The sequence below is a fragment of the Erpetoichthys calabaricus genome, chromosome 13 (assembly GCF_900747795.2).
Source record: "Erpetoichthys calabaricus chromosome 13, fErpCal1.3, whole genome shotgun sequence".
NCBI lineage: Eukaryota > Metazoa > Chordata > Cladistia > Polypteriformes > Polypteridae > Erpetoichthys > Erpetoichthys calabaricus.
In genome coordinates this window covers 21,206,247-21,226,684 of record NC_041406.2, presented here as the reverse complement: position 1 = coordinate 21,226,684, position 20,438 = coordinate 21,206,247, and the positions used below count along the sequence as shown (strand labels likewise).

The window sequence follows — 20,438 nt, the reverse complement described above, 5'->3', positions numbered from 1 at the left end:
CTTCTGTTTTACATCCCACTTGAAACATGGCACCAATTTTTGCAACACAGTCTCTTTCTCTGCACTCTGGCATTGGGATCCACACACAGACCACAGGGTAAGCACCCCCTGATGGCCTCACCAACACCTTTTTGCCAGCAACCCAAGCTTTCCCTAGTTGATCTCCCATCCAAGTATTGGCCAGCCCCAAACATTCTTAGCTTCAGGTGAATTCCCTGTTCTGAAGTGCATGTGCTATGGCTACTCGCCATTATAGGAAAATCTCAAACCTGATTTTTGTACTTAATGCAGTTCACGTCTTTACATTTCGTTATTTTTTTCTTTTAATTATGGGATTAAACATGTGCAAGTACCTTACTGCTCTTTGTGAATGAATTGTGTCCAATTTCTATTTAACTTCTGATGATCCTGAAACAGCTACAGTTAGGCCACCTTGTTAAGTGGTGAGGTGCTGGCAGTTTGAATAAACAATTGTATTTTCCACTGTGAAAGTATCTTCTTCGTTTTGTCAGTTCAATAAGGTTCTGTATATGCCGAACATATACATTTAGAGAAGGAAAATACTTGTGTACATATGTAAAAAGTCAGAAAACCCAATTGGTATCACATTTGATGCCCACATAACTGCACTATGTGGATTTTAGGCCAAGTATAACTGGATGGTATGGGTTACCCGACACCAAAGACTTGTTTGCAAATGCCACCCCAGTCCTTCTTTTTGCTATTAGTACTTGTTATGTCTCTTTTTCTGGCAAAGTTCAAGTATCAAGTTGAAGTGGTAAGATCTATATAGTCTGAACCTCCGAACTGAGCTACTTCTAATCATGCTTTTGTAAATTACTACAAAGTAGTGTGGATTTGGGGGACTTGTAGCATATGCCAGTGGGCGTCAATGTATAAGCAACCTTGGAATTTCCAAAAAGAAGCTAATTTGCTGAGCATCACAACACCTGGATAAGGCACGCACTTTGCAGATTGGCTCATTTTTGCTGCATGTTTTGTCATTTTGCCAATCATTCTGTTTCTTATTGATGACAAGAAAGAGATTTATGTTACTAGTCAAAACCAGAGGGGTAACTTTGCTCTATAAATTGCGATACAAGTATTTTCTAAAACTACTATTTATAAATCTCCATACTAAAGAAGTAAAACCATGTACCTCTCAAAACACCATTTAAAAATAGACTACTGTATTTAATGCAGTAGATTATTTTATCAAATACAATATATTTTTCATTTACATTTATTTCTGAAATATGATTGTCAGAATTGCAAGCTAAAGGAAGGGGCTCTTCACATAGATTTTAATCCCTTGCTCTGTACATATGACAGTATTGACCCTATAAACCTAATCAAACTTTCACTGAAGTGCAGTAAATGGAAAAACAAGTTCATCTTGACAAGCTCACAAAATAAGCAAAGGGTGTTACAAAAAAATCTTAATGCATTTCAGTCTTTCAGTTCATGCAAGAAATAATTGGAAGAGCTTTATTTCATTTCAGAAAAGTTTTTCCTTAAACTCCATTTAATCTTGCCAGTTCCTAGACCCACTTAATCAAACACAGGGTTGGTGTAGGCTCTTGGTCAGCGCAGGCATTTGTGTAACTACAGACGTGGTCAGATTTGTTGGTACCCCTCCACAAAAAAAGAACAACCCACAGCTGTCTCTGAAAAAAACTTGAAACCTACAAATCTATTGGGCACCCATCATTGTTTATTCCTTATTTAATAAAATATCAGAGTTTGATTTAAAGTTTTCATTCAACAGAATGTTTCAAATAATAACAAAAATGATAATAGCATGGACACAAATGATGGGACCCATAACCTAATATTTTGTTGTGCAACCTTTAGAGGCAATTCTTGCAATCAAGTGATTCCTGGAGCTCTCAATGAGATTTCTGCACCTATCAACAGGTTGTTTGGCCCACTCTTCCTGAGCAAACTGCTCCAGCTGTGTTGGTTTTGAAGGGGACTTTATCCAGACTGCATGTTTCAGTTTTTTTGTGTAGCTGGTCAGTTGGATTCAGATCAGGACTCGTAGAAGGCCACTTCAGAATAATCCAATGTTTTGTTCTTAAGTGCTTTTTAGCTGTGTGTTTAGGATTATTATTCTGTTGCAGGATCCATGACATGTGACTGAGACAGAGCTTTTTGACATTGGGTAGTAAGTTTCGTTCCAGAATGTCTTGATAGTCTTGAGATTTCGTTGTTCCCTGCGCAGATTTAAGGCACCCCATGCCAGGTGTAGAGAAGCAGTCCTGAAACCTCACCAAACCTCCTCTATGTTTCATAGTAGGTATGGTCGTCTTTTCTTTGAAAACATTTTTTCATTTGTGAACACAGAGCTGATGTGACTTGCCAAAAAGCTGCAGGTGTGTCTCATCTGTTGAAAGGACATTCTCCCAGAAGAATTGTGACTTGCCAATATGCAGTTTAGAAAATTCCAGTTTTTATATTTTTCTTTTAACAGGGGAGTCCTGCAAAGGATGATGTGATCAGACACTGATGGACCTTGACCTTGGAGTTCAGCTTGTATCTCTTTGGAAGATGTCCTTAGTTTTTTGTTTACCATTCTCACTATCCTTCTGCCCATTCTGGGGTCCATTTTCCTCTTGTGGCCACGTCCAAGGCAGCTGGCCACAGTCCTATGGACCTTAAACATCTTAATAGTATTTGCAACTGTTGTCACTGCAGCATCAAGCTGCTTGGAGATAGTCTTCTAACCTTTGCCTTTAACATGCTTCTTTCATTTTCTTTTTGATCTCCTCAGACATCTCTTTCCTTTGGTTTCTGTGGTCCAGGTTCAGTGTGGGACACATGATGATACCAAACAGTAGAGTGACAACTTTTTTCCATTTAAATGGACTGAATGACTAACTACACAACTTGTTTGAAAAATCCTTCTTACCCAATTATTTAGGATATTTTCTAGGGGTACCGACAAATGTGTACAGACCATTTTAGAATGAAAGACTTTGTCTGTTCACACGTGCTTAGTGTTATTCTGCCATGTCAAAGGTATACAAGGGACAACTGCTTTTCATTTCATCACTTTCCAGGAGGCATACAGCCAGGGCACCAACAAATTTGTCCACATCTGTATTACTAAAGTGTATTACAAATACACTTTTGAAATAATTGTTTTGGAAATATATGTGTGATTTTTGTAGTATCCTGGTACAAAAGGAATTGTAAAATGAGTAGTCTGTTCATTAAGTGTTGTGACCCTGGGCATCACTGCAATTTTAGCCAACTGTGCTTTTCAGTGATTTTATTGGAATTAATGTAGTAAGTTCTTGCTAGGTCTATAAGACTGCTTTAAAGATACCGTGCAAATTTGAAAAAAAATCTGAAATCCTGTTTTGGGGTATTGAGTGTTGCTGGATATGAGGAAAGGATTAAATGGTTTTAGCACAAGGCTGCAACATATAAAATTGTGAAAAAAGTAAAGGGATCTCCATACTTTCTGAATCCACTGTAAATTTGGTTTATTGCATTTTGTATGGCTGGTTTCTTGTATTCTTTGGAAATATGCTAGAATATACCACTCTTATGTGTGTTAATTTTTTGGTACATACAGCATGTATTTTATAGTGTTCATGTTCATTGCCCATGGTCTTATAACTATAACCACTCATATAATCTTTTAAATGCAATTATTAGTGAATAATAATATCCTTCCACAGTTCTCCATTTTTCTGTTTAGAAGATTTTGAAAAATAATGTTTAGTAAAAGTTTCATTTAACGGTTGTTAAGGTTTAGAAATTTTTTATTCATCTTCAGTTTTGATTTTTTTTTTTCCAAATGTGCGTTCATATGTGATATCCGTCTTATTTTCTTATCTAACGTTAATATATTACTGATGGAGCATTCAAAGCAATAACTAACCATGACAAAGTTTTCTTATTTCAGTAAATAGCAACAGCTCTTAGTAACAGCTTCCCGATTCTCAGATGACTCATTTAATATACATAATATATTTTTTTGTACTACCCACATTAGCACCTAGGAGGTAATCTGCGCAGTAATGGTTCTGTGGAATAATGGGACTGTGTAATAAATGTAGGATAGGCATGTGTGTGCTTATATGTAAAATGTAATATGAAGGTAATTTTCAAAAAAGAACCACAAGAAGCTGCAGTCATCTGGGTGCCTTCTGTGTGGATTTTGCATGTTCTAAATCTTTATGTGAATTTTCTCTGGTGTCCTTGCCATTTGGAATCTGACTGCCAGCTAAATTGCCTTGGTAAGTGTGGGTGTTGAATGTGTTTTGTATGTTGTGAATTTCTGCCTTTTGTGTTACATACCATGTGAGCTATAATGTATGCCTTCTGTTAGATGTGACCTGAAAAAGATACACGTGCCACATTATTACTGCATGTCTATAAAAGGATATTCATTTGAAACAATTTTGATACTAAAGAGGTTCTTTGATATAATGGCAAGTTGTACAAGTCTGCAGAATTTCTCCTGAATGCTTAGATTTACCATTCCACCCTACATTCTTGAACAGCTTTACATAAGTGTTGCAAATTCTTGAAAGTATTTATACCTCAATCAACACATGACATAGTTGATATCTTTTTATCCTATTAGGTTTGTCATTCCTGTTTTCTGTCATTCCAGAGTTTTGCTGTAGAATAACCACTGTTTTATTAAATTAGACATTTCAAGATTAGAGCAGTGTAGATAGATAGATAGACACTTTATTAATCCCAAGGGGAAATTCACATACTCCAGCAGCAGCATAATGATACAAAAAAAACCATTAAATTAAAGAGTAATAAAAATGTAGGTAAAAACAGACAATAACTTTGAATAATGTTAACGTTTACCCCCCCGGGTGGAAGTGAAGAGTCGCATAGTTTGGGGGAGGAACGATCTCCTCAGTCTGTCAGTGGAGCAGGACGGTGACAGCAGTCTGTCGCTGAAGCTGCTCCTCTGTCTGGAGATGACACTGTTTAGTGGATGCAGTGGATTCTCCATGATTGACAGGAGTCTGCTCAGCACCCGTCACTCTGCCACAGATGTTAAACTGTCCAGCTCCATGCCAACAATAGAGCCTGCCTTCCTCATCAGTTTGTGCAGGCGTGAGGCGTCCTTCTTCTTTATGCTGCCTCCCTAGCACACCACTGCGTAGAAGAGGGCACTCACCACAACCGTCTGATAGAACATCTGCAGCATCTTATTGCAGATGTTGAAGGACGCCAGTCTTCTAAGGAAGTTTAGCCGGCTCTGTCCTCTCTTGCACAGAGAATCAGTATCGGCAGTCCAGTCTAATTTATCATCCAGCTGCACTCCCAGGTATTTATAGGTCTGTACCCTCTGCAAACAGTCACCTATGATGATCACGGGGTCCAGGAGGGGCCTGGGCCTCCTAAAATCCACAACCAGCTCCTTGTAGCTTTTAGGGATCACATTCAACAGAGTCATATACAGATTAGTGAATCTTATTCTGAAAAACAGGGCTACAGGATTTATTATAGATTTTGCAAACACCTGCCTTTTTTTAGGATTTCATAGATACTTGTGTGATTGAAGGCTCCATTTTGAATTACCATTGGATTGTCGGAACACTTTGTGTGTGTTTGGGCTTCTCTGGTTTCTCTCCCACATCCTAAAAACATGTTGGTAAATTAATTGCCTACTCTAAAATGATCTGATGTAATAGAATATATGCATGAGTGTAAACTGTAATGGACTGGCATCTACATTTTATTATTTAGGATCATAGGTGGCAGACCATATCCTAACAGCATCAGATGCCAAGGGAGAGCAAAACCAGTGTAGTACTACAGCTCCTTCTAAGACACATGTTTACACACAGGTTTGTCTGCTTTCTGGCATTCTAAAGTTCAGATGTATTGTTACACATACATAGCACATTGATATTCTTACTAGCTTTCACTTCTTGATCTAGAATGAATTTTGGTTCATTTTGTTGATACAATATAAGAAGGCTATTTTTTCCTTCTAAAGGAACTGAATTTAAGAAAGTGAGGGAAAACTCGAGGCATTTTATACATTTTTTTTTTCTTTTGACCCATCTGAGTAAAAAAGTGTAGACATGAAAACCACTGATGTGTTTTTTAGGTTTTAATTATTACAAGTAAACTCTTGTATTAAGTAACAATGTTTAAATTGCAGCTTGGCAAAAATCAGTTTTAACTGTCTAAACGAAACATCACAGTCATCATTAAAGGAAGAATTACAAACCGTTCAAAATATTTTTAAATTTTCAATTCTGATGTATAAAAGATTGAAGGAATATTCAAAAAGAATAAAGTACATTTTACATGTCCTTAGAGTTTTTCTACATCAGGGGTATCAAACTGTTTTATTGAAGGCCAAAAAAATACAAATGATGCTTCTCTGTTCATCACAATTGTTTACTGTGTCTCACGTCTGTCTGGAAACTGCCTTCTGCCTCTATCAGATTTTCTTTTTTTTTTGACATTGTAGTAGGTTAGAAAAGATGGAGCCATACAGGGGTGTGCCCCTGTTCTGTGTGATCAGCAGAATGCATAACGTGATAATATATATATATATAATATATAATATATAACCTATTCTTAATTGAGATTTGCTCATGTAAGGTAATCTAGCCGCTGTTTGATTTTTTTTTTCAATAAGTGCCAAGCAATGTGTGGTGTCATGTGCATTTTGAAACAGCAGCTGTAATCTTTTAATGAGTGGCAATATGAGACAGTTGTGGCTACACATGAAAATACAGTTTATCATGCATACAGTATTTACACATTATACAAATGTATTGCTGTTACAAACAAATGTAAATCAGTAGTGAACTTAGAAAACAAACAAGTGGTGTGCACAATTCAATCGTGCAAGTGGTTGAAACACTTGTTTAATAAATAAATTTATATAGAGCATTGCCAGTAATTTGAATTCTTGGCTAGGTCTTGCAAAAATTACTTTAGATAGAAGAAATTATATATATAAAAAATACACCAGAATGACTAAAGAAAACCTCTGACTTGGCTTTCACTTACGCAGTGGAGTATTATACAGGAATATTATTGTTGGTATGAAGACCACCCTGTAGCATTTCTTGACACACTTCTGCTGAATAATTTGTTGACTGAAAGTCCTTGGTGTGGGAGAAAAAGGATGTAAAGCATTGTTCATAATGGCACTCAGTTTTGTTTGAATTCTCTCCTTTGTTATGACCTTCAGGGGTCCAGAGTGTGTCCTATAACTGAGCCTGCCCTTTTAATTAGCTTGTTAATTTGGCGGGCCTTCCTTGAACTGCTGTTACAAGTCCAGCGCTTCACAGTGTAGAAAATCGTACTGGCCATCACAGAACTATAGATGATGTGAAGGATGTTACTTCCCATTTTAAAGGAATGCAGTCTCCTCTAAGACAATGATGACCAGTTTGGAGAGTACATAGATCACAGCTTAGTCTTTTCACCATCTGTCTCTGAGAGCCAGTAGCAAAATCTTCTTCCATTGTCAGAGCTAAGTGATCTCATGTGCAAGTTTTATTGTACTAGAATGATCGTGCTGTACTTGTGTGAGCTGGCAGTGGATGAAATGTATGCAAAATAGTTCATATTTCTAATTCTGGACACATTCTTGGCCTGTAGTCTACATTCTTGCAGGAATGCTTTTTCCTTTTTAAAATCACACCCTGAATCCCACCCATTAACCATTCCAAATAAAACCTGCAACCAGTAAACAGAGTAAGAATCTCCCCTCCACCCAAGTCTGTACGTACATCCCATTTATATATAAAAAAAACAATATCATGGACACAGTAGTCCTTGTATCAGGCAGGGTTAATACCCCAGTCGTGCATTTAAAAAAGACGAACAAAGCCCTGTCTCAAATAAGGTCCAGGGCAAGGGAGTGGGGAATAAATAATCCTAACTGTACTGAAGTAATCTGGCAGTTACCTGGGGCTAATAATGTGCATCTTCTTTATGAAAACTTTGCACTGGACCATTGAGGCAAGTGCATGTGGATTCTTGGTCGGACAGGTGTTGTGAAATTATTGATAATATTGCAATTTTACATTTATGTGCATCATGCATTCACCTTCCCATCCTAAATATGCTGGCTTATATAATTAAAAAATAAAGTGAGCAAAATACAAGAATTAATGTTTTTTATGAATTCATATCCACTGTTTTTAATTCAATTTAGAATTTTTTAATTTCAGCAACAGTTTTGAGTTGCAGCCTTTAGCTTGTATACATTTTGTAAATAGATTCTTTAGTGATACAGCTAATTATCATAGATACCTGCAGGTTCTCTTTTCTATCTCCATAATTGCATATTTAAGAAAACTGTCTTGTAAATTTTGTTAAGGATTCTTGCTATCTTCTTAAGGAGTCAAGGTTGGGGGGCTGTCAAAAACAAGGCATGTTAAAGCATACAGAGTCATTTCTTATGTGATTTTTTTTTTTGGGCTATATAAGAAATAAGTTGTTTTAAATGTAAATGGTTGCCACAAGTTTTTGTTTTTTTATTATGCTAAGTGTGTTCTTCAAAAAACTTCTTTCCTTACACATGTTTGAAAATTGCAGTATCTTGCATTGAAATATTATTCCCATCTGTCTCTGGTCAACAACTGTGTAGTTTTTTTTTTTTTGTTAAATATAATAACTGTACATTAATTCACAAGAATGAGAATGTGAAGACCAGAGATTTTCACATCCCTGTCAGGTTGTTTATTGAAAACATCATAAGGATTTATTGTGAGGCCAAATTCTGTTCCATTTCCAATTTATTTGTGTCATCTACCAAGTAATATATCTAGTTTATGTTTTCATATATTTAAATGGTTTCTTTTTTTCTGTTTTACACTCTAGGGTTTTGTTGGTTTTGAAATTCATCCAACCAGACAAGGAAAAGTAATGAGGTGACTATGAAGAGACGTGAATTTCATACAAGAGAAAGGTGTGAAAGGACATTTTTTGGCTTTTCCTTATTTGTCCTGAATCAAGTATGACATTACGAGAATCTGCATTTGCCAATGGCTTTCTTGCTGGTGTGCACTGCCTGGCTTGGGCACTTATATTCCCTTGTTACTGGTTCTTGGATCGACTTATTTCAGTGTGCATTCCTACTACAAAGGAACGAATGCATCGTCGAGAGCAGGCATGCTATCTTGTACCTTTAAAAGTCATTTTTGGTTCTCTTGTATTTTCATTTCTGTTTTTGCTCACCTCTCCGATTGCATTGATTGGCTTTCTCTTATGGGTGCCGCTACAATTGAAAAGGCGACCCTTTGTCTATTTCCACAAGTGTTCCACTTCTGAGGATGAAAGTTTGAAAAAGAAAACAGATGACCAGGCTATACAGGCAAGCTTTGGGTTTTTAACAGCGAATCTGTGTCTATTGCCAGATTGTTTAGCTCGATTCAACAACCTGTCTGACACTCAGCGAAGGTCTTCTGTCATTGGCCAATATATTGTTCAAGGTGTTACAAGACCCAGGATAAAGATTTATGTTGATTCACCCAGCAGTGGTACCTTAAGTCATGGGAGTAAGAATAGTCTCCTTACACCTTCTCATACCTCTGGGGGCTGTACAGACTCCCAGTCACCTGGTAGGCCTCCTTTGCCACCAGATTCCCACGTAGCAATTGAAGATGACAACACATGTTTAGTTTGTGAAAATGAGAATCCTTTAAATACCGGCCCTGAAGATGTCGCCATTGCTGTAAGTGACAATTTCAAAGAGCAGGATCATCGCACAGATGAAGCCGAAACAGTGTCAGACAAGAACTCTAACCAGAACTCTAATGTCTTTGGACGTTTTAGCCATAAATTAAAGGGTGGTGATGTACCCTTTGAGATCTCTGCTCATTTCCCTGCAAGTGTGGATTTTATATGCCTTCAAGAGGTCTTTGACAAAAGAGCAGCTAAAAAGCTCAAGGAACATTTGAGTCCTGTATTTAATCATGTGCTATATGATGTGGGGATCTATGGTTTTCACTATTGTTCTAGCTTCAAATTCTTTAACAGTGGAATTTTCTTTGCAAGTCGCCATCCAATATTGGATGCCACCTACCATTGCTTCCCTAATGGAAGGGGTGAAGATGCCTTAGCTGCAAAGGGTCTGCTTTGTGTTAAGGTATGTGTGCACTTTTAAAATGTTTTTTTTTTTCTTCTTTTTTATCCCCCCCAGTTAAATTGCATGGCTTTGCATTAAAACTACATTAGAATGATAAACATGTAGGAGGGCTTCATATTATATTTCCTATCCATTGTTTAATGTTTTTCATGAACACTGCAATATACTTTAGTATTAGCATTTTGATTTTCATTACCATGTTCTATCTTGTACCGATAGTGATGTCACAAAGAATCTATATATATATATATATATATATATATATATATATATATATATATATATATATATATAAAATTCACTAAGCCAACAGAACAGGCAAGACAACCATGGGATATGCACGATATAGCCACGCCTGCCAACTCAGAGACCCGCCCACCAACGCTAAGATGATGGGATACGCCGACAACTCACAGAGCCACGCCTGCCAACAACACAGAGCCACACCCACCAACTCTAAGACCATGGTACGAGAACGCCTGCCCGCCCGCCTGACTGTTACCAGCGTGTAAAACCATCGCAGCTTTTAACTCACAAACTGCAACAACTCGCCAAACAAGGACGCCCTGTCTCTAGAGGCATTCACACTGCCGGAAGACAACCATGGGATACGCAAAAAATAGCCATGTCAGTCAACTCACAAAGCTCAGCCCACCAACTCACTCCCACCAACTCTACGCGTCTACCCACGCTCTCAAGGCATTCACAGTGACTGCTCGTGTGCCCGGACGCAACAATTCACCAACTCGCTTTCGTCTCTGCTACAGTACACATGCACCACTGAGCCACGTTGACTTTTCATGATTCTTTTCAGTTTCGGCTGCATTTCTATATATAATCCACCAAGTCGTCCGACCATGGGATACAAATGACAGAGCACCACCTAACAACTCGAACCGATACAGAGACACACCCACCAACTCTAAGAGCATGGGACGGGAAAGCCTGCCCGCCTGACTGTTACCAGCGTGCACCGCAATGTACTGGAGTGTATAACCATCACAACTGCTAACTCACAAACTGCAACAATACACCAAACACCGCATCTGACACTGTCTATATCTAAGAAGATATATAGATACTCATTATTCCCCGGCACGCGTCCACCCATGCTCTCAAGGCATCCACAGTGCCTGCTCATGTACCCGGATGCAACAACTCACCAAACACAAATTTTGCTTAATTTGATTCAACACGGGAAACCTCACCCGGCCCGGACACGGGGAGGATTGACAGATTGATAGCTCTTTCTCGATTCTGTGTGTGGTGTTGCATGGCCGTACTTAGTTGGTGGAGCGATTAGTCTGGTCAATTCCGAAAACGAATGAGACTCCCTACTGCTAAATAGTTACACGATCGCCAAGCGGTCGGCGTCCAACTTCTTAGAGGAACAAGTGGCTTTCAGCCACGTGAGATTGAGCATTAACAGGTCTGTGATGCCCTTGGATGTCCGGTACTGCACGCGCGCTACACTGAATGGATCAACGTGTGTCTACCCGTCGCCAACAGGCGTGGGTAAGCCGTTGAACCCCATTCGTGATGGAGACCTGGGCTTGCAATTGTTCCCCACGAACGAGGAATACCCAGTAAGTGCGGGTTATACGCTCGCACTGATTACGTCCCTGCCCTTTGTACACACACACACCCCACCCCCACCATCCCCCTCGCTACTACCATGGTCAGGTGACTTGGTGGATTATATATAGAAAAGCAGCCGGAACCGCAAAGAACAATGAAAAGACAACGTGGCTCAGAGGTGCACAGACGACAGCGACTCGGGTGAGGAGTTAGGGGCGGGCACATGAGCAGGCAGTGCGTACTGAACGACGATTGTATGTTGGTTCGTAGCGTGCATTGTTGCAATGTTACTTTTCTTGGTGGTTTATTAAATTACGGATTTTGCAAATGTTAATTTTTTTCCCTGTGCTTAAAAATCATTAAAAAAGCAGTGTGATTATGCGGCGTTGGCTAGTTATTCCTAAAACATGTATTAAATTGGCAGTTGGAGTTATGCTTTTTAGACCATTCTGGAGTGGGCTATTCCTTTAACAAATTTGTTACTTACCTATTGTAGTTTGCAGTGGTGGCCACAAAACATTTTTAATCTCTTGTTTTCGTGGAAAGCGGACGTGACAAAGTTTCTGATAGAATGGGACCCAAAAGGAAGAACGAAGAATGTCTTAAAGGACACATTTATGTAGTAGCATTTACAGTACTTTTTCTTTTTTGATTTATATTTTTACAGAATACTTTGCTGTTTACCCCACTAATATTCTTGGTCATTGACTGAGGTAGTTGCCCTATAAGTAACCTAACAGGAAATACAAGCAAAATTTTAACATATACGACTGCCCAGGAGCTTGAAATGAAAAGTTCTGTCTAAGAGATGCAGTGTTTTATATACCTGACCTATCCACATATTCTCCAAGGCTTGTTGCTGTTCATATACCTTTCTAGCTCAGGAGAATCTCATTATTAATGGGGAAAAAAAGCTTATAAATGTAAAATTGTAACCTGCTGGATTTCAAATTTTGCTTGTCACTCTTTCCAAATGAAAGTAATTGGGCCACGTAGACTAGTTTTGTTCTGAGAATCTTAGCATATTATGGTGTTGTCTTTATAAAATTGCCCCTTGCTTGTGTCAGTGAATCTTGACTTTAATTATTTAAGCCATATGCTAGATAAACATGTGATCTTTCAGTCTGTTATGCAGCAGTTTCAAAATGTATTCAGACTCCTTCCTTCACTCTCTGTACACTTTATTGTGTTGTAGATTTTATTTTAAATGGATACATTCCAGTTTTTTGCTCATTAGTCCTCACTTAATAACCCATAATCACAAAGTGAAAACATGTTTTCAGAAAGGTTTGTAAATTTATTATAAATCAAAAACTGAAATCTCTTTCATACAAGTTTTCAGACCTTTTACTTTGGCATTCCAGATTGTGCTCAGATTCATACTGTTTGTGTCAGTTCTTCTTGAGACGTGTCTGGAACTTAATTTAGTTTGCCAAGGTGGACTCCAGTTGACTGGACATCAGTTAGAAAGGCACACACCTGTGTATATTGGGTCTCACCATTCATACTGCATGTCAGGACTAAAAACAAGCCAACAATTCTATGAACTTTCTGTTGAGCTCTGTGAATAAATTGGAATGAGGCATAGATCAGTGCAAAGGTATTAAAACCATTTCTAGAGCTTTGAGTGACTTAGGAGCACAGTGGCCTCAATAATTGTGAAATGGTAGAAGTTTGGAACCTCCGGGACTTTTCCTACAATTGGATATCCAGCTAACCGAAGAGGAAGAGGTGGCGCAGTGGTAGTGCTGCTGCTTTGCAGTAAGGAGACTGTGGAAGATTGTGGGTTCGCTTCCCGGTTCCTCCCTGTGTGGATAGCGCTTTGAGTACTGAGAAAAGCGCTATATAAATGTAATGAATTATTATTATTATTAAGAGCCTTGGGTTAGAGTGGTGAGCAAGAACCTAACGGAGCTTGAGATCTTCTGCTGAAATGGGAGAACCTGTTGGACAATTGACCATTTCTCAGTTTTACAGTTAAAATGAAATATATTCTCCCAACATTTAACTTGGTCGTGTATATTTTCTGAGAACATATTCCTGGCTATTTGTTTTTGTTGTACCAGAATATAGAAAAGTAGCAGAAACATCAAGGTTTACCAAATTAAAATCTATTTTAATTAATAAATGATGGTTACTGCCACAATGTTTATCCACCTAATGAAATTCAGATTTTGCAGTCACAAGTCTAAACATAAGCCTCAGGTTTTAAAACTTGATTAACACAAATGGCAACAATAGATAGCAACAATTTTGGCGATCTAGAAGTACCCAGCACCACTCGTATAGGTCTGCTACAGAATAACATTCTTTTTGTGAACAAGTTTATTAATTATTTGGTGGTTATTATTTTTAAATGTATCTTTATTTTACCATTATCTGGCGGAGTTTTATATTGCAAAGGTCACTGCATGTCAGTCATTTACTTCTCCACATACCTTTCAGATTGGGAGAAATTTAAGAAGAGTTGCATAAAATTTTTATACCACACTATGACCCATAGACCATATAAAAGTAGGAATAAAGGAAACTTTGATTCTGTAGCACCAAAAAATTAAATTTAAGGTCCAAAGCAGTGCTGGCAAGATTATGTGCACAATTTTTGTGAAGTTCTCAATATTTGTGGTGGTTAGTCAAGGTCAAGGACAATCACTGAAAGCTGTCAACCATCTCCCTTCTGCTTCAACAGTGCCCTCGCTGACACTGCACAGGTTGTAAAGGTGGCGGCTCTGTGGAATTGAAAAGATGCCCTGATCCCCCCAACCCAGTCACACAAACACACACACACACCCTGTTCTTCAGACCTGGCCACATGTGGCTACCACCTGTTCCATTATATGAAAGGCTATCTCAATGTGTTGCATTCTGTCAGTGATGAAGATGCCAAGTCTGCTAAAAAAGTATTGACCGTATAAGCAAGACAAAATGTTCTGAGTGGCATAGAAAAAGCTTTGTGAACTTTATTTTGTTTTAATGTTTATGTGGATTATTTTAAAATTCAATTCTCAGTAGAGGCCAGGCTTAACTTTTTGATTGTACTGTGTATGTATGTGTGTGTTTTGTACTGTATATAATATACGATTTCTTTGTGTTTACTGCCTGTCTAACCATTCTGTATTTGATGTAGTTGTGTAGTGTGGTGAGCTCATAAGTAGAAGTGTGCTTAATTTTATTAAAGTGAATTATGACAAAGCTGCACTCTAGACTTTTTCCATCATAGACTGTTCCAATCTATCCTGTGCATGTCTGCAAGGCTTTTATATCTTAATGTTTGCAAATTTCTGTTTTTAAGGTCCAACTGGAACATAACTACAAAGAGAAAAAGCTAATTGGTTATTTTAACTGCACACATCTTCATGCTCCTGAAGGTAAATGTTTTCATTATCGTACACTTAAATATCATTGCATTAGCTTTTCATGCCATGCAGGAGTTGGGTAAAAAAAAATCCTGTAAAGGATCTGGTTCAACCTTTTATGTGGCAGATTTATGAAATAAGTAAAGCTGTGTGCTCAGAAAATACAAACAGTGCACTTACTATCTATTACCTGACACATTCCCTTTTAGAATCAGATTTTTGTTTTTTATTCTGAATTCTCCTTGTTTTTTAGCTGCAATCCTTTGTGGTGGTGTTAATAAGCCATTGTGTAATCACCGTAGTTTACAGTGATTCTGGAGGTAAATGTTGGGCAAAAAATGTAATGACAATATTCAGTACAGTAATCCCTCGCTACTTCGCGGTTCACTTTTCGCGGATTCACGACTTCGCGGATTTTATATGTAAGCATATCTAAATATATAACGCAGATTTTTCGCTGCTTCGCGAGTTTCTCCGGACAATGGGTCTTTTTACTTCTGGTATTTGCTTCCTCAGTTGGTTTGTCCAGTTGATTTCATACAAGAGATTCTATTGGCGGATGGCTGAGAAGCTACCCAATCAGAGCACGCAGTTAAGTTCCTGTGTGCTGCTGATTGGCTCAGCGACGGAGTGCTGCATTAACTAGGAAGTCTCATCTCACTCATTCAGCATTAACGTGCTCTTGCTACTGCATTCAGGGGATTATCACCTTCATCGTCATCATTTTTACTGCGCAGCATATTCATCACCATCATCACGTCATATATAGCTACGTGCACTTCGCTATACAGTAAGTGTAAACTTACAGTGGTGTGAAAAACTATTTGCCCCCTTCCTGATTTCTTATTCTTTTGCATGTTTGTCACACAAAATGTTTCTGATCATCAAACACATTTAACCATTAGTCAAATATAACACAAGTAAACACAAAATGCAGTTTTTAAATGATGGTTTTTATTATTTAGGGAGAAAAAAAATCCAAACCTACATGGCCCTGTGTGAAAAAGTAATTGCCCCCTTGTTAAAAAATAACCTAACTGTGGTGTATCACACCTGAGTTCAATTTCCGTAGCCACCCCCAGGCCTGATTACTGCCACACCTGTTTCAATCAAGAAATAACTTAAATAGGAGCTGCCTGACACAGAGAAGTAGACCAAAAGCACCTCAAAAGCTAGACATCATGCCAAGATCCAAAGAAATTCAGGAACAAATGAGAACAGAAGTAATTGAGATCTATCAGTCTGGTAAAGGTTATAAAGCCATTTCTAAAGCTTTGGGACTCCAGCGAACCACAGTGAGAGCCATTATCCACAAATGGCAAAAACATGGAACAGTGGTGAACCTTCCCAGGAGTGGCCGGTCGACCAAAATTACCCCAAGAGCGCAGAGACGACTCATCCGAGAGGTCACAAAAGACCCCAGGACAAGGTCTAAAGAACTGCAGGCCTCACTTGCCTCAAGTAAGGTCAGTGTTCACGACTCCACCATAAGAAAGAGACTGGGCAAAAACGGCCTGCATGGCAGATTTCCAAGACGCAAACCACTGTTAAGCAAAAAGAACATTAGGGCTCGTCTCAATTTTGCTAAGAAACATCTCAATGATTGCCAAGACTTTTGGGAAAATACCTTGTGGACTGATGAGTCAAAAGTTGAACTTTTTGGAAGGCAAATGTCCCGTTACATCTGGCGTAAAAGGAACACAGCATTTCAGAAAAAGAACATCATACCAACAGTAAAATATGGTGGTGGTAGTGTGATGGTCTGGGGTTGTTTTGCTGCTTCAGGACCTGGAAGGCTTGCTGTGATAGATGGAACCATGAATTCTACTGTCTACCAAAAAATCCTGAAGGAGAATGTCCGGCCATCTGTTCGTCAACTCAAGCTGAAGCGATCTTGGGTGCTGCAACAGGACAATGACCCAAAACACACCAGCAAATCCACCTCTGAATGGCTGAAGAAAAACAAAATGAAGACTTTGGAGTGGCCTAGTCAAAGTCCTGACCTGAATCCAATTGAGATGCTATGGCATGACCTTAAAAAGGCGGTTCATGCTAGAAAACCCTCAAATAAAGCTGAATTACAACAATTTTGCAAAGATGAGTGGGCCAAAATTCCTCCAGAGCGCTGTAAAAGACTCATTGCAAGTTATTGCAAACGATTGATTGCAGTTATTGCTGCTAAGGGTGGCCCAACCAGTTATTAGGTTCAGGGGCAATTACTTTTTCACAAAGGGCCATGTAGGTTTGGATTTTTTTTTCTCCCTAAATAATAAAAACCACCATTTACAAACTGCATTTTGTGTTTACTTGTGTTATATTTGACTAATGGTTAAATGTGTTTGATGATCAGAAACATTTTGTGTGACAAACATGCAAAAGAACAAGAAATCAGGAAGGGGGCAAATAGTTTTTCACACCACTGTATCTACTGATTTCATATTGCTTAGCAGTTGTCCCTGTTATTAATAGAGTAAAGGGTGGGTTGTAAACAATACAGGGAGGGTTTAAAAACGTCCAAATACACGTTAAATAAATAAATATGGTGTCCCTACTTCGCGGAAATTCAGTTATCGCGGTCGGCCTTGGAACCTATCTCCCGCGATAAGTGAGGGATTACTGTAATTGCTCATGAGTGAATTTTTGAGAGCGCTCAAGGTTGTTTTTTTTTTTTTTTTTTTTATAAAGTTGTACATTCAGGCATAAGTATAACTGAAAAAAACTGGTGGAAATCCGCGAAGTAGAAACCATATGTTCATATGGTTCTTTTTATATATGTTAAGCCCTTATAAACTCTCCCACACTATTATAAACATTTCCCGCACAATTATACAGCATAAACCCTTTGTATTCTCTTAGGTATTAGGTAAGATTCGTTGAAATTATGTATGTAAACACAGTTTATATACAGTAAAACCTAAATATTATTTTGAAGATATCGAGTGTCTCCGATATCACATATGTTACAGCCATTACGACAGACAGGCCACCAGCAATAAATACATACAATGCAAGAAAAATTGTATACAGTAAAATGTGTGTACAGTGACACTAAACTATGTACATGTAATAAGTACTGTACGTAGATAATTAATTATGGTTACTCACCAACAATGACACGACGACTTGTCCGATAACGATTTAATTTTACTGCACAACAAAGGAGAGCGTTACAGCTCTTCTAAAGGAGCCTCTTCAGGCGACTGTTTAGCACCGCCGTTGTTCTTCTTGCAGCACTCTACAATCCAAATCCCTAAAGCAGATTCCATCCAGACTACTGCCTTATCACGTCCACTTGCAACTCATGTTGTGCCCTGATTAAAGGACACTGCGGCTGTAGATCTTATATGCTTTTCCTCCTTTTTAAATAAAAAGAATCGTGGACTCATTGATGCCGTAATGGTGTCCTGCAGCGGTGTAGCTGTTCCCTTCCTTCAACATATCCAAAACTTTTACCTTTTCTGCAGTCATTTGCATCTTCTATTGGCGCTTGAACACGGCCCCTGAAGCAGGAGCACGAGCACGTTAATGCTGAATGAGTGAGATGAGACTTCCTGGTTAATGAAGCACTCCGTCGCTGAGCCAATCAGCACACAGGAACTTTAACTGTGTGCTCTGATTAGGTAGCTTCTCAGTCATCCGCCAATAGCGTCCTTTGTATGAAATCAACTGGGCAGACCAACTGAGGAAGCATGTACCAGAAGTAAAAAGACCCATTGTCTGCAGAAACCCGTGAAGCAGTGAAAAATCCGCGTTATATATTTAGATGTGCTTACATATAAAATCCGCGATAGAGTGAAGCCGTGAAAGTCGAAGTGCGATATAGCGAGGGATTACTGTATAGAATTTGTTTAAAATTGTATTTTTATAGCTAAAGTCATGTCCAATTTACATACTGTTTTATAGAATTTAACAGTTATCTCTTGGCGCTAGCTTTATATTAAGTTTTTGCGTCGATTTAGGTGGAGAGAGTAAACTGTACACTAATCTGTCTTTTCTAGCTATCCTTAGAATTTCAGACTGTAAAAACCTAAACTATTGACAGTTTTGGAAAAAAAAAAAAAAATAAGATTGAGGAGACAGAAGAATGTGAAGTGGTTGGGGCACCACCCTGGTGACCCTGTATAATGAAGGTTTGTACAAAAACAAAAAGCATGTAACAAGTTGTGGAAACATCTGTTTTGAACTCATGTCTAAAAATAACTAATTTAAAGATGGCTGATCTGCTGGCCAAACGGCTTTCAGGCAGAAAGGGGCGGGTCTAAGAGGGTGGACAATGGAAGAGAAATCAGAGGTGGAATTGCTATCATTCTTCCATTCTACAGACAGAAGAAGAGAGAAGGCTTATAACAGCACCAAGCCCTGGTTCGGCGGGTAACTACCATCACCAGATCCCTTTAAACTGTCTCCCAAGTGCACGTGTGAGACTATATGGTATATGCTAGCTGTTGTCTGTGTACTATTTGCAAAAAACAGATCTTAAACGTGTATGTTGACATGACCAATTGGAAGGAATGTTATACTGAAGATGTAGAAAGCAGCTGAGCTTGTGTGTTCTGTACCTTCTGTAGCTTTTGTTTTGTTTTAATTTATCTTGATAATTAATTGAGATTTTTATTTTGGATTAAGAATATATGCCTTTTTTTTTTTTTTTTCTTTTGTGTAGCTGATGGGCATATCCGTTGTGAACAAATGGATATGCTGAGCAAATGGATCAATGAGTTTCAAGCACGCACCTTGAGGACTAATGAGAATGTGGCGTTTGATGTTCTCTGTGGGGACTTCAACTTTGACAACACTTCCCCTGGTGAGAATATTTATATTCTTTAAGTGGAAACAGTTGATGTGCTTTTTGTCTCAAGCAATTTGCTCCTTTTCAGTTGTTAGTATTTTGGAAATCTCTTCCTTTTCATCAGAGTTATTTACCTGTTTATTTTTAGATTCCCACACAAATATCAGGTTTTGTTTCTAGGATTTGCCAAGAAGCAAGTGCACTTTTCTTTTGGTATTATTAGTTAGTTTGCTTTAGTTTAAGACCCTGCACTTAAAATAAGTAAATATTCAAATTTATTTGGACATGCATGTACATTTGTACATATTTTGTTTTTTTTATCCTTTATTATTATAGTAAAGGCTGCATTGGCGGCTCCATCAAAAGTAAACACACATGGCAAAAAGAATCATCATCCTAGCAGTATTCAGGCAAGTTCTGGTAAATGTAAGAGCCATCAAAATCCCAAACATCTACACCTCTGTCTTATTGTTTCAGTCAAGTAATGTCGACTGGGTGCAAAAGTCCTTCTCAGGATAGTGAGACATAAAAGCAGCCTTAAAAAAAAGCTGAAATCCATACGAGCCACACACACTGGTATACTTTTACTTTTTTGTTTTTTTTTTTCCTT

General features: G+C 38.3%; 1 protein-coding gene across 1 annotated transcript in view; it reads left to right on the top strand.

The window, feature by feature from the left end:
* Window positions 1-20,438, top strand: part of smpd5 (sphingomyelin phosphodiesterase 5) — a 53,809-nt gene that overhangs the window by 13,391 nt on the left and 19,980 nt on the right. Inside the window, exons 2-4 of the mRNA XM_028818001.2 lie at window positions 8,839-10,105; window positions 14,976-15,051; window positions 19,703-19,843. Coding sequence (XP_028673834.1) covers window positions 8,975-10,105; window positions 14,976-15,051; window positions 19,703-19,843 — 1,348 coding nt within the window. The 5' untranslated portion in view covers window positions 8,839-8,974. The remainder of the gene's footprint in view (window positions 1-8,838; window positions 10,106-14,975; window positions 15,052-19,702; window positions 19,844-20,438) is intronic.